Source organism: Lycorma delicatula, chromosome 1 (assembly GCF_047948215.1).
Source record: "Lycorma delicatula isolate Av1 chromosome 1, ASM4794821v1, whole genome shotgun sequence".
Taxonomy (NCBI): domain Eukaryota; kingdom Metazoa; phylum Arthropoda; class Insecta; order Hemiptera; family Fulgoridae; genus Lycorma; species Lycorma delicatula.
In genome coordinates, this window is record NC_134455.1 from 247743717 (window position 1) to 247756263 (window position 12547).

At 32.9% G+C, this 12547-nt stretch overlaps 1 protein-coding gene across 1 annotated transcript in view; it reads right to left on the bottom strand.

Annotated features, from left to right (window-relative positions):
• Sema2a (Semaphorin 2a) overlaps positions 1 to 12547 on the bottom strand; it is a 567293-nt gene that overhangs the window by 116539 nt on the left and 438207 nt on the right. The window contains exon 4 of the mRNA XM_075354839.1: positions 2119 to 2181. Within this exon, the coding sequence (XP_075210954.1) occupies positions 2119 to 2181 (63 nt within the window). The remainder of the gene's footprint in view (positions 1 to 2118; positions 2182 to 12547) is intronic.

Genomic DNA, 12547 nt, shown 5'->3' on the forward strand with positions numbered 1-12547 from the left:
CAACAAGATAAAAAATCAAATCTTAATAATTATAAAATGAAACCGTTAATTTCATCAAATAAATTGAAGATATAAAATGATTATGTTAAATTTATTATAATAAATCAGGGGTGGATGATTATGTTGGGCAGTGACCTTTAAAATAATATATAAAAGGAAATTAATTAAGTAATCGTATTCTTTAGGACCCTATACCAACATTCATAATAAGTCATCACAAACGTAATGACACCAACCAAACACATTAATAAATAAATTTTATACGTAATTTTTTTTTGGAGTTAATTGTCTTTCATTTCAGTATACTTTGAGTAATTCCGAAACTAATATCGTAATAATGAGAACTAATAATAACAGTAATATGAATTAAAAGTAATTTTCCTGAAACGTCAAATTTAACCTACATTAAAATATCAAAGCTATCTACACCACAACAGTAAACTGAATTTCACTGCGACTATTGTGTAATATTGTCAATTTTACTGCGTTGTATAGTAACTTCTCAATTTTGTTTAAATGATTATCTAAATGTATTTGTCTAAATACTAATTCCATCGATTAAATTTCCCAAATGTAGCCTAATACATTTGACGTATTCAATTAACCATCAAACACCCACTTAGTGAAACGTTTTCACAAAACAAATAAACTCAATTGGAATATATTTAGCTTCATTCCGAAAGAGATATACTGAATAAATACGTGTAGTCAATGTTTGTATCCTTTAGACTAGTAACGTAAAAACGATAGGTTATTTCGAGACTGTCCAGAAAACTGCATTCTTCACGAACTTTATAACCGATTTACATTTTAAATTCCTGAACAGTAATGTTTTTCTCACTAAAACCAATTAATTTTCAAGTATTAATCAGCACCCTTTCATGACTATATTTACTGACTATATAATTTTTGTCTGTTTATGAAGAAACTTCATATCGTATTTCGAAATATACGAGTATAACACCTACATTTTGAAATATTAAGGTTACATAAGCTACACAACGTTTTTTTTTAAAAATCCATACTTTCACTTACTAATCTAGAAAGATTAACTACTACTGTGTATCTGTGATCTACTGTGTAGAAGTTTCAGCACTATCAAAAATAGTATACCAAATTCTCGGCGCATGTGATCTGTTGCTCACATTGTTCCATTAAATAAACGAATCGTGTATAATAGCTCAAGATAAATAAAATTATTAGTGACGGTGTATACCTCATTCATCGACATGATAAACCACCTGCTAACAAATACACAATAAACTGTTATTTTTCGTTTACGAGTTATTATGACTTTAATTTTTTGTTAGTGTTATTCTTTGTCTTCCTTTCTTTAATAAATTGTTATTTTTTGTTTCTCGGTTTACGGAATAAACTGCTACATTCTATAGTATCGTTATAATTCGTACGAAGGTAGCACTCAACTGCAACACTATAAATATCGCTCTTCGAACAAATATGTAAACTACAATGTATTAAACAAGAACATATAAAGAAATTTTATCGGAATGTTAATAACTGTTATAGTTGTCTTTTAACCTAAAAAGACACCGACTATCCCAAATATTAGAATAGAAAGCGCAGGCTGACCTAAATCTCAGTCCAAAGATGTAGAGAAACAGAGTTGGATGTGTATCACATTGAAAATTGTTAAAAATTATGAGTAAATTTTTTCCACCGACAATTAATAGCAAATATATATGAATAGCAGCGAGATCATTGAATCGTTGATCGAATTAATTCGTTCTGTGAGGCGATGAAAGCTGGAGGAGCGTAATTTATCAATGGCAAATATACTACTGTACGAACTCGCAGAAGAGCAAAAGCAAAGCGGATCACTCACTGAAAGCAGTAATTCTTCGAAATTTTCTATTAAAATTTTACAGACATGGGCCAAAGCAGATTACTCACCAGATCTTCAGTCAGACAACGTTCAGATCAGTCAGTCAACGTTACAATAACGTTGAAAAACATAACCGAAGTGGTAATAATAAGACATTCATAGCAGTAACCTCACATAATATGTCTTTCACAATAGAAAAACTCTGGACAGTCTCTACACTGCATTAAAATAAATGAAATTACCTCTAGAAATATAAACTAAATAAAGTATCATACCTCAGATTTTCCTCTGGACACACAGTTAATTATGTTTGTTGGCTCCAATCCCATTGAATCTCTCTGAAAATAACAAAATACGTTTTTAAATTACAATCCAAAACAAACCTTTTAAAATAAACATAGTAAACATAAAAACCATCGTTATGGAAGAACAACGTTACACAATCAGCTGCGCTCATTAAAATAACTTTACAAAAAGAAAAAGATTAAAACTACAGTCGGAATCTAGATATGATGTCCCACGTGCACCCTAAATCAAGAGCATTGACTAACAAAAAAGAGTGATTTTTCTAAATATATACAATAATAAACAAAAAATAATAATCTTAAAGACTTATCGAGAGTAATTAATTCTAGTTAGTATGTTAAAATATAACGTATATGTTTGATTACAGTAGTAAATTAAATTTTGTTCTAAGTAAAAGGTTTTACTTTGCCAATAACTGTAAAAAGGTTTTTTTTGTGTAAAATCAAAACTACCTAATTTCACAGCCAGTAACAAATGGGCAAGATGAGGTAGCACACTTCATGATTTTATGATATTTAATCACAACAGATATTATTTATTAATTTGTAAGAAACCAAACTCTAAAGAGTCCTTCGGGCTACCTGATTATTTTACCTCCTAAAATGAATCGGTTGGCTGACGATCCTTGTTAAGCATATCTGGAGGTAAACAGATCGTTAAAATCAAACTGCAGATTTCTGTTAAAACTATTAAGCTTTGTCTAATACTGATAAGTTAAAATTAATAAAATACAAGCATAAATTCTGAAAAGCATAAACTGTATGATAGTTTACTACTCAGACTTCTGTAGCTGTCTTCCTCGTTTACTGCATTCCTAACATGAATGTACTCTGATCCGAACGGTTACAAACTGCTGACAAACCAGAAGAGTCGCGGTTCACTCTCAACTGATCACGTTTCTATACCACACCTTACTTTCATATCATTTAGCCTAAAACTCTTGCATTCAAAAGCTTAATAAAAGACTAAATAAAAAATATATTTTCATTAAAACTAGAAGAAACATTATGATAATAGAGACTTCAACATTTCTATAATACACACGATAATAGTGCGATATCTCTGGATGTTAAGGAGTTTCAGTTTCGAATCCCGGTTAGACTTAGACCCTCGCGTACATGTTTCTCATTTACGTGACGTATTATTCTTTTTTTTAAATATAGTATATAAAATAAAAATTTAATTAGAGTTTAAGTCTCTCAATGTCGGAGAAAACCCACGAAACTAAAAATATTACTATAGCAAGATAATTATTTTTTTATGAAATAAGTACGGTACAGAATTTCAAAACTTTACATCAAACGTCCACTTGTAAAATAAGAAGTTAAAATTTAGGCAGATTTTAATGCGATTACAATTTTATTAATCGATTAGAGTCGCAATTTAAAATGTTTTTAGCTGAAGCAATCTTACAGTACTTGAATCTTTGAATTAAAAAAGAGAAAGACACGTTAAAAAGATTAATCAAAATCGTCAATAAACTATAAGTTCGAATAATTTTACGCGGTTCACTGAAATTGTTACTTATTACGAACGGCATTATATTTAAAACCACGCCACTGATCATCAAAATAGATCTCCCACAACCATAATGTTATATCGGTTCGTAGACGGCACATCAACCTTAGCTCTGTGTCATTATCAATAATACAGAGGGTGATTTCAACCCCGCGGGAAATCAAACCCCCATCTCTTCAATGTCCCCTTCCTTCTATCCGCCACTCTCCTAAACCACCTTACAATCAACCTTCCTAACCACCCGCACCACCCAAAAACCCGCAAGTGGAATCATCCGGGACTTACGAGTAGAGTATCTCGGAGTCTTATCAATACGCAAGAGTGATAAGGGTAGACATGCTTTAATAGTTTTCAATATGAAACACATATTCGTACTGAATTTGCTGAGCAACACGTACTCGATTCACTCTTAGCAAGAAACACACAATAAATAAAAAAATATATAATATTGTATGGAAATTATAAAATCAATATATATTTAAAATTTAAAAAAATTGAGATCTTAACATGAAAAAGTTTATAAATTTTTGTATCAATGATATTTCTGATGATCTACACTCAGTCACTCAATTAAACAGGCATTAATGTGATAAAACGCCTAAACTTTATTCTTCTAAATACATTACTTAAAACAATGAAATCGAGATTAATACTTTTAACAAGATTTAAACAACAAATAAATTATAAACATATATATCTACTGCATTATTCTAGCGTAGATACTAACATATCACTTAACATACGACACATACACATACATCTTCTGCTTGTTCCTACATCGTCGCCTGTTGGATGTGCAGTGGTTTATCGGCCGATTTGTTTGTTGCCCTCTCTCGGTAAATTATATGAACGCATGCTAGCGGAGAGGATTCGTACAGAATTGGAGGCTTTAGGGGGCTTTTTGCCAGCGCAATACAGTTTTACTAGGGGGAGGGCGACAGTTGATATATAGGACCATAAGGATACCCCTTCTGGTTCTCCTGGATGTGCGTAATTCTTTCAATAGCGTGCCACGGTCGACTGTTGTGTAGGAACTGAGGAACAGAAACATCAGTCTCTACCTAGTAGCAGCAATTAACGACTTTCTTTATGAAAGGGATCTCCTGACGGCAACGTATGAAGAGGACGTTTGGTTTCAGATGCAGTGAGGTGTGCCTCAGGGGTCAGGGCTGGGTCCTCTACTTTGGAACCTTGCTTTCGACGGGGTCTTAAGGATGGGGTTTCCGGTTGGAGTGCCCGCGGTCGCCTAAGCTGATGATTTAGCACTGTTGGAGACTGGCCGCTCTGAGGAAGAGGTGAAGAGGGCGGTAAATATGGCGGTACAACGGTGAGCACGTTTTTGGCTCCGGACGAAGGGTTTAGAATTAGCCCCCCCCCCCCAAGACGCAGATGCTTGCTGTGATTGGCCGGCGTAGGATTCGAGATATTAGCATCACGATTGATGGCTTCCGGGTGGAAATGGAGTCTTGCGTAAAATACTTAGGAGTTCGGTTGGAACGAGCCGGTCTATTTAATAAACATCTACAGGAGGTAACAGGCAAGGTGGAAAGGGTCATTAACTTCCTTGGTAAACTAATGGGATCCAGGTGGGGACCGCGGGCGGGTGCGGGGACAAAGCGTAAACTACTAATGTCGGCTGCAACGTCAGTGCTTTTATACGCTGTTCCGGCGTGGTTTCCAGCCTTGAATAGGACGAAGAACGTGAGGCGGCTGACCTCGCTCTAGCGTAGGGCAGCAGCTTTGAAGATGTGGCTTCCTATAGAACGGTGTCCACGGAGGCAGTGGGGATGCTGGTGGGAGTCCCGCCGAGCCGTCTCCGGGCCCTAACTGGGAATGGCAAGAGGACTGGGACTTATCAAGTACAAGAGCCTGGACGCAGACGTTGATTTCCAGACTGAAGCCGTGGCTGGTGAGGAGACATGGAGACGTAGTTTTCTTTGTTTTTCAGCTCCTCTCTGGGCACGGGACTTTGGGGCCTACCTGCACAGGTTTGGGAGGCGGATATTTCCTAACTTCATATACTGCGGCCAGTTGGATGCAACAGAACACACGATCTATGATTGCCCTCGGTGGTAAGAAATGAAGGTGAGGTCTCATCTAGAGTGGATCACGCTGGAGGCCACAGTGAACTATATGCTACGGGGCATGGTCGAATGGATAGAGGATCTGGCAACTGACGTCTAAAAACGATGGAGATCGATTACCGTGAGTGGGGGTCGGACTAAGATGTCTACGAGGTGGACGTGGTGGTGTGACCCTGCACTGGATGGGTGGTGACGATGAGATACGAGGACTCCCCCACCTCTGAGTCGAAAAAGTCCGAGTTCCAGCGGGAGTGCCCCTGTTTGAGGCATGGGCATCAAGACCGAGTTCCGGCTGACGGGATGGGACCCAGGAAAGGCACAGCCAGGCCTGGCAGTTAGAGGCAGGCAAACAAGAAAGATCCAACCGGTGCGCCGACCTGCCATGCCGGACGTACTGCCAGTTCGTTAGATGGACCGGTTAGAGTTCAAGGACACTCCCCTGGACTGAGTTATACTTGATTGTAGATCCGGCTCAGGGGAGTAGGGAAAAAAAGGTTTTTTTACTATATTTATGACCAAACGTTCTTACTGTTTTTATGCTTACTAAAAAGTACACACATGAACTTAGACGATATAATCTTTTATCAATACCAACAAAAAAAAAATCGAAAATTGAATTAAGTTATACTTTCATTTTTTTTAAAACTGGAAATCTGATCTTTACATTCGTTTCTCCTCCCTACTCAAAAAAAAAAATATTTATATAAGAAAACCTTTTATTAGTTCTGAAAAAACTGAAAATATTTACTAGTTTATTTAGTTAAGAGTAGTAATTACAGGAACCGTGCCAGCAGCGGTGATCATGTTTTTTTTTTTTTTAATAATGGGAGGAAAAATAGCGAGCCTAAGTCAAAAGTTAAACCACGGATATCCAATGTGTTGCTAAAAAGCTACATCAACTGAATTTCTGAAAAGATTAAACATCGACTAATCTTTATTTTATGTGTTTGTTTAAAAAGCAAATCTTTATATTTGAATAAAAGTAAAAAAATAATACACATAAATGTATATTAAGAATCATTTTATTCATATTACCTGTAGACATTAATCCGGTTGAAGAAAAGTGTTTTAAGAATATTTTTTAACGGAGAAAAATACAAAAAAAATAATGTCGAAAAGAAACCAGAATTGCTAAGATTTACAAAATCAAAATTAAATATTTTTACAATTAATATTAATAATTTTTTTTTTTATTTAAATTTTTATTTACAAAAGTTATACTAAATAAATAGCGGTCAGAGTTACTGCTCTTAACGCTATTTACAAAATACAATCATAAGTTTTTATTATTAATGTAAAGTATTATATCGGGCTTAAAGCGTCTCACATGTGCAATTAAACATTTACGGCTTTTTGATGAGAATGTATCTACTCTTCTAAACTTATCCTACCTAATTCTCTGACTTTAACGGGAATTTTATATGAATCATGTAGTTAAAAAAAAATGATCCGATTGTTTTTTCAACGTTGTCCTACCTTAATGTCGTTGGAAGTGTCAACATATTCACTCGCATTCATCTCAATGTAGATCAACGATACGAGCATCCACTAAAAAAAATCACACAATCATCCTTTTGATGTTCCGCTAATCATTGAACAGAATTTATCGGATAAAAGAGAAAAAGAATTATAATGTAGAGGTAATCAAAATCTCATGACCCGATTTGTTCACGGCAAAACATTTTGATATAATATTAAACGATTCTCTTATAAATTACATTTTAATACACGTTTTCAGAGACTCTTTGGTAACGATTGTGCCTTTACTGTGTTTACCACAACAAAGACACTGTAGTTTAAAGTACATTCTTAGCAACACGAGCTGCTTATCTGTAGAACATATTAATGTAATTAAGTAAATCTGCCTTTCACAGAATTCATTGTTGAACTTCATAAACCTCACTAAAATAGTAACAATATATTTCTTCTAATAAAATGTTATTCAAATAAGAAATACATTTAACTGACAGGAGGGTATTAATCATTTAAAATAATTATACTCGTATATACATTTATTACTCAAAAAACTGCGTACACATTCATTCAAATAATTTAAATAAATAAATATATTTAACAAACCATAAATATGTTGAAATAAGCTACATCAGGGAAATCGAATTACCTTTAAAACATTCCAGACATTAAATGCATCATACTGATGATACAATCAATACAGAAAAGTACACAGTTAAATAGACTTGCTAATTGACGGAAGAAGGAAACAATTTATTTTCTAATTAATATATAAATACACGCGGGTGCGCGGACAGAGAGCTTTAAATTGAACTGTGAAAATAAATGTTATTCACGCGCATACTTGGAAAGGGCAGTAAGAGGGGAGAATGCAATAAGTAAAAAACCCAGTTCCATACAATCACAATTCACATCAAACCGTTCTGAAGATTGTTGATTGACTCAGATGTTAGAAGTCTAATGGAAAATCAATCTAATATATCCCTCACTTACTTTTTAAACACGCAACAAAGAACGTTACGCGCATGCTCTTGCGTTTTACACTTATCCCTTGGGCTTGCGCACGCACGCTCACATAAACTCAACTATTATGACAGAACATCCACTAGTTTATTCTTAATATTAAAAATATGAAAGCTCGATTATTATTGTTTTTTTATTATTAGTAAAAACGTAAGAAATTATTTAAAAACACAAAATAAGTAATAAGCTGATAAGAGTGATACGTAATATTTATTAATAAGCTGAAAAAAAAATTATTAAACATCAAACAAACAGGAAATTAAATTAATAAAATACTTTTTAATGGTGCCGTAAAATGATATTAAAAATAACTACAGAATTAAATTACGAAGTAGAATATGCGCATACCTATGTCACAAAATAAACGGTCAACACATTTCTCGAATTTAATTCAATTTTATTAGAAATTTTAGTACAAATAACATCCGTTGTATCACAAAAAAAGCTAAAATAAAATAAATTATGTAAACTTGACCTTTTATTGGCTATATAATCTAACCGTTTACAAACCGTTCAATATCTCGGCTTATTTACTACATTTTACCCACACTGACAATAATAGTGAAATATTATGGGCTCACTTATACGAATCAAAGATTTTAATCTGAATATGCTTGTTAATTGTTACACTTATTTGTAGAAACAGGAAGGTCTCAAGTATGCAAGTATTAAAGAGAACTATTTTAACTTTTCGAACAACCTACTAAAAAATAATCCGCTTACTAGATTAAAATTAAAAAAAGAGTGATAAATTCAAGATAAGTGAAACATTTTACGATCGTTTTGTTCGTACTGTTAATTGAAACTGCTAATTCGAAACAGTTTCGAATTACCATCTGAGACAAGTCAATTACTCATGTGACAAGTAAAATTTAACGAAAAATTCGATGAGGAAAACTGCGCACTGATTTTTCAATCCATTTTCAAAATATTAGGTTGTTTTTATACAACTATCTACCTAAAATAATACTTAAAAACAATTAGAATCATGAAATCAGATTTACTCATTATATATATATATCTTAAAATCCTTTGAACTATTTGAACTAAATCGTTGGCATTCATTTAATAGCTGAATTTTTTAAACACCACTATGGATTTATTAAACAATATTGAATTTTTCTATAATGAAAGTTACAATCTGAATGAAAAATTTGTTTCTTTTTTTAGTTAGAAAGTAATATAATTACTAAGTTACGGTTAAAAGTAATATTACAAACTGTGGTACTTTTAAAAAATAAGTTTTTCCTTGGTACATTTTCACATTTGCCTGTGATTATTCAATTTGTTCTCTAGTACGTTCGAAATCTGTCACGATAGCAAACAGACTTGAAAAAAAAATAAAATCAGATTTCTTTCCGCAGCAAATTATGGACGTTATCACTAAACAAAATGATACTTAACAATCCTCTTCTGAACGTACTTTTTCAAGAAGCTACCTTAAAAAATTGGTAAATAAGTTCAGTACAACTGGAAGTGTTAAAACAAATTTATCTCCTCTAGATGATGATAAAAAATTGATATTATTTGCAGGTTTTTGGACAATCCTAAAATAGTGTACAAGAAATACTGGTATAAAATATGTCTACGTCTATAAAACGTTTTAAAACAAATAAATTCCATTCTTACAAAGCACTACATCAAAAACTCAATGAAGATGATTCTCATCGCCGGATTTAATTTGTTTGAAGAAATGGACAATATTATAATAGATAACCTATTATTTGTTCACAATACTTGCTTCGGTGATAACTGCACTTTCTATAAAAATTTATTTGTTAATAGACACAATTTTAGGTAATGGGATAACAATAATCCACATTTAATACCTGAAACTAACACCCAGTATCCCGAAAGAAATCGTACTAGTGATAAGAAACATTACAGATGAATACTTGAAATAATTTCAGCAAGGTGAAACTGTTTTCCAATAAGATGGTGCATTACCCCATTTAAATAGAAAAGTAAGACATTTTTAGATGCTAAATTTTCAGAAAAATGGATAGACTGAAGAGAATCAGTGAAATAGGCAGCAGTTCTCCAGACCTAGTGCTACTGATTTTTTTCTTGAGGGGCTATAACAGTACCTGTTTACAAAACCTTGAAGCAGATATTGAAGACCTGAAGAACAGAATAACTGATGCGTGTCAATCCCTTACCCGTGACAATCTCGAAAATGAAGGGAGAGAATTTCAAGATAGAATACACTACAAACAAGAGGTTAGAGGATACGATTCTATTTTGAGCACCTGCGGTCCTAATCATATTATCAATAACAAATTAATAAAGATTTTATTAACATTAGCTTTAAAAATTAATAAAGACTGTTTCAATTTCATAAAAGCGAAGTGAACTTTTTTTATCTGATTTACTTATTGTTACTTATCTAGGTATTGAAAATTAATAAATAAGTACCCTTAGTCGGTAGGCTTTTTAAAGGCCAATACCTTGAAAAAGGTAGAGATATATCAATGCGCGGTTATCATCGATTTTTTCCGTTAAACTTTACTTGTCATATAACCATGTGACCATTTACTATCATATGACCATAGTACCGTTTAAAAAAATAAAATAATTTTTTTTTTTAAATCTATTCGATTCTACTGACATTGTACAAGATTCGTTCAACTCTTTATTATCATTGTTATTATTTCTTTTTTTGTCCCAAGATAATAAAGTTAAGTGGATGAAAATTAGATGTTATTTCTGGATTAAAAAAAATTGTTAAATCAAATAAATTGGTAGAAATGTTGAAACAAATCAAAATGAAATATTATTTAAGCTGAAAAGTCAGGCGTCATTGTTCCACATTTACCATTAATTTTAAATTATTTGTACAAAGCATTATTTTTTAATTCGTTAGGACCAGCTTAATGACAAATTTTATAAAGTTAACCAAAAGTTAAAAAAAAAAACTACTTAGAAAATCATTTCCACTGAAAAATATGTCCATGGTTTTAAATCATACTAGTTATTTGTATTTATGAAAATAATTGATTTCTAAGTTTGTTACAACTTATCATCATGTAATTACATAGTTTTCATTTGATTGTTGTGTATCTCCTTCCGTTTCTCATTTAGCATTTACGATTACGTACATATATTATGATTTTTGTCAGTGTTAAAAAATTATACTTCACGGTCATAAAATAACGTATTTCGAGATGCGAAATGCTTAGCTGATTCTGCTAAGCTGACACTTCGACCAAAGCTTCGTAAGTTTATACCGAATACGAATAAAAAGACATATCTGGAGCTAAATACGCACAAGTGACTGCATAAACATTTAGAATGGAGTATTAGCACTTAATATTTACCTGATAATACAATTATTATTTTATTATGGTTCATTTTCTTTTCATACCACATGACAACAGGAAAACGGAAGGGTTACACGATCTCATAACATTTGCAATTCCAGCAAAACAAGAGAGCAAACAGTGAATATCATAAAATATAGGATTATACAACTAGTACTAAGTAGGGTTACCGACCCGCAAGATAGACATGTAACTGACAGGTAGACACAGACAACGGTACCAACTTTAACGACAATTATTTACCGTCAACTCACTCAACAGAGTAATGGAAGCAGAGACTGGTTTGAGGTTTGACGCGAATTAGTGCGGTGGGAAAGGGTATAGCTACGTCATCTTGTGACAGAAGGGTGCACAAACGCATACAACAAAGAGGCTTGTCAAGCTGCACAGCAGGGACTTCGCTAAGTCGTTCTTTGTACTTTGCTTTACTCTATTTCATTTCTCTATCCCTTAACATCGACACGTCAACAAGAAAGATAAAAGGAAAATCCACCTTCTGATATCACTTATAAGTAAACAAAATAAAATGAACCGGTTCTATCGAAATTATTCTTCACAAGACTTCAGACGGATTTCAAGTTACTATTGTAAAGAAACGCCATCTAAATTTTTCACTCATCATTACCGCGTCCTCGGTTCAAGTTCTGAAATTAAATTATAATTATAGATAAAAAAAGGAAATTTTATATTGAAGTTAACTGTAGTCAAGTTATTTCCCACACATATAGTTTTATATTTACAATGTGTAGTTCATTTTCATTCGTGGATCAAAAGGTACCAATCAAATGTGAAAAAAGTAAATAAAATCGAAGAAAATCAACGAACCAAGTAAGCGATTAGATGAAAACGAAAAAAAATTTGCTCTGAGAAGGACAAGAGCGATGCAATTCTTCGCTTCAAAGAATGTAATAATCACGTTCATGATATTTCTCCAATGTTGAAATAATTACAGCTTGTTCTAAAGGTTATGTCAAGAATGA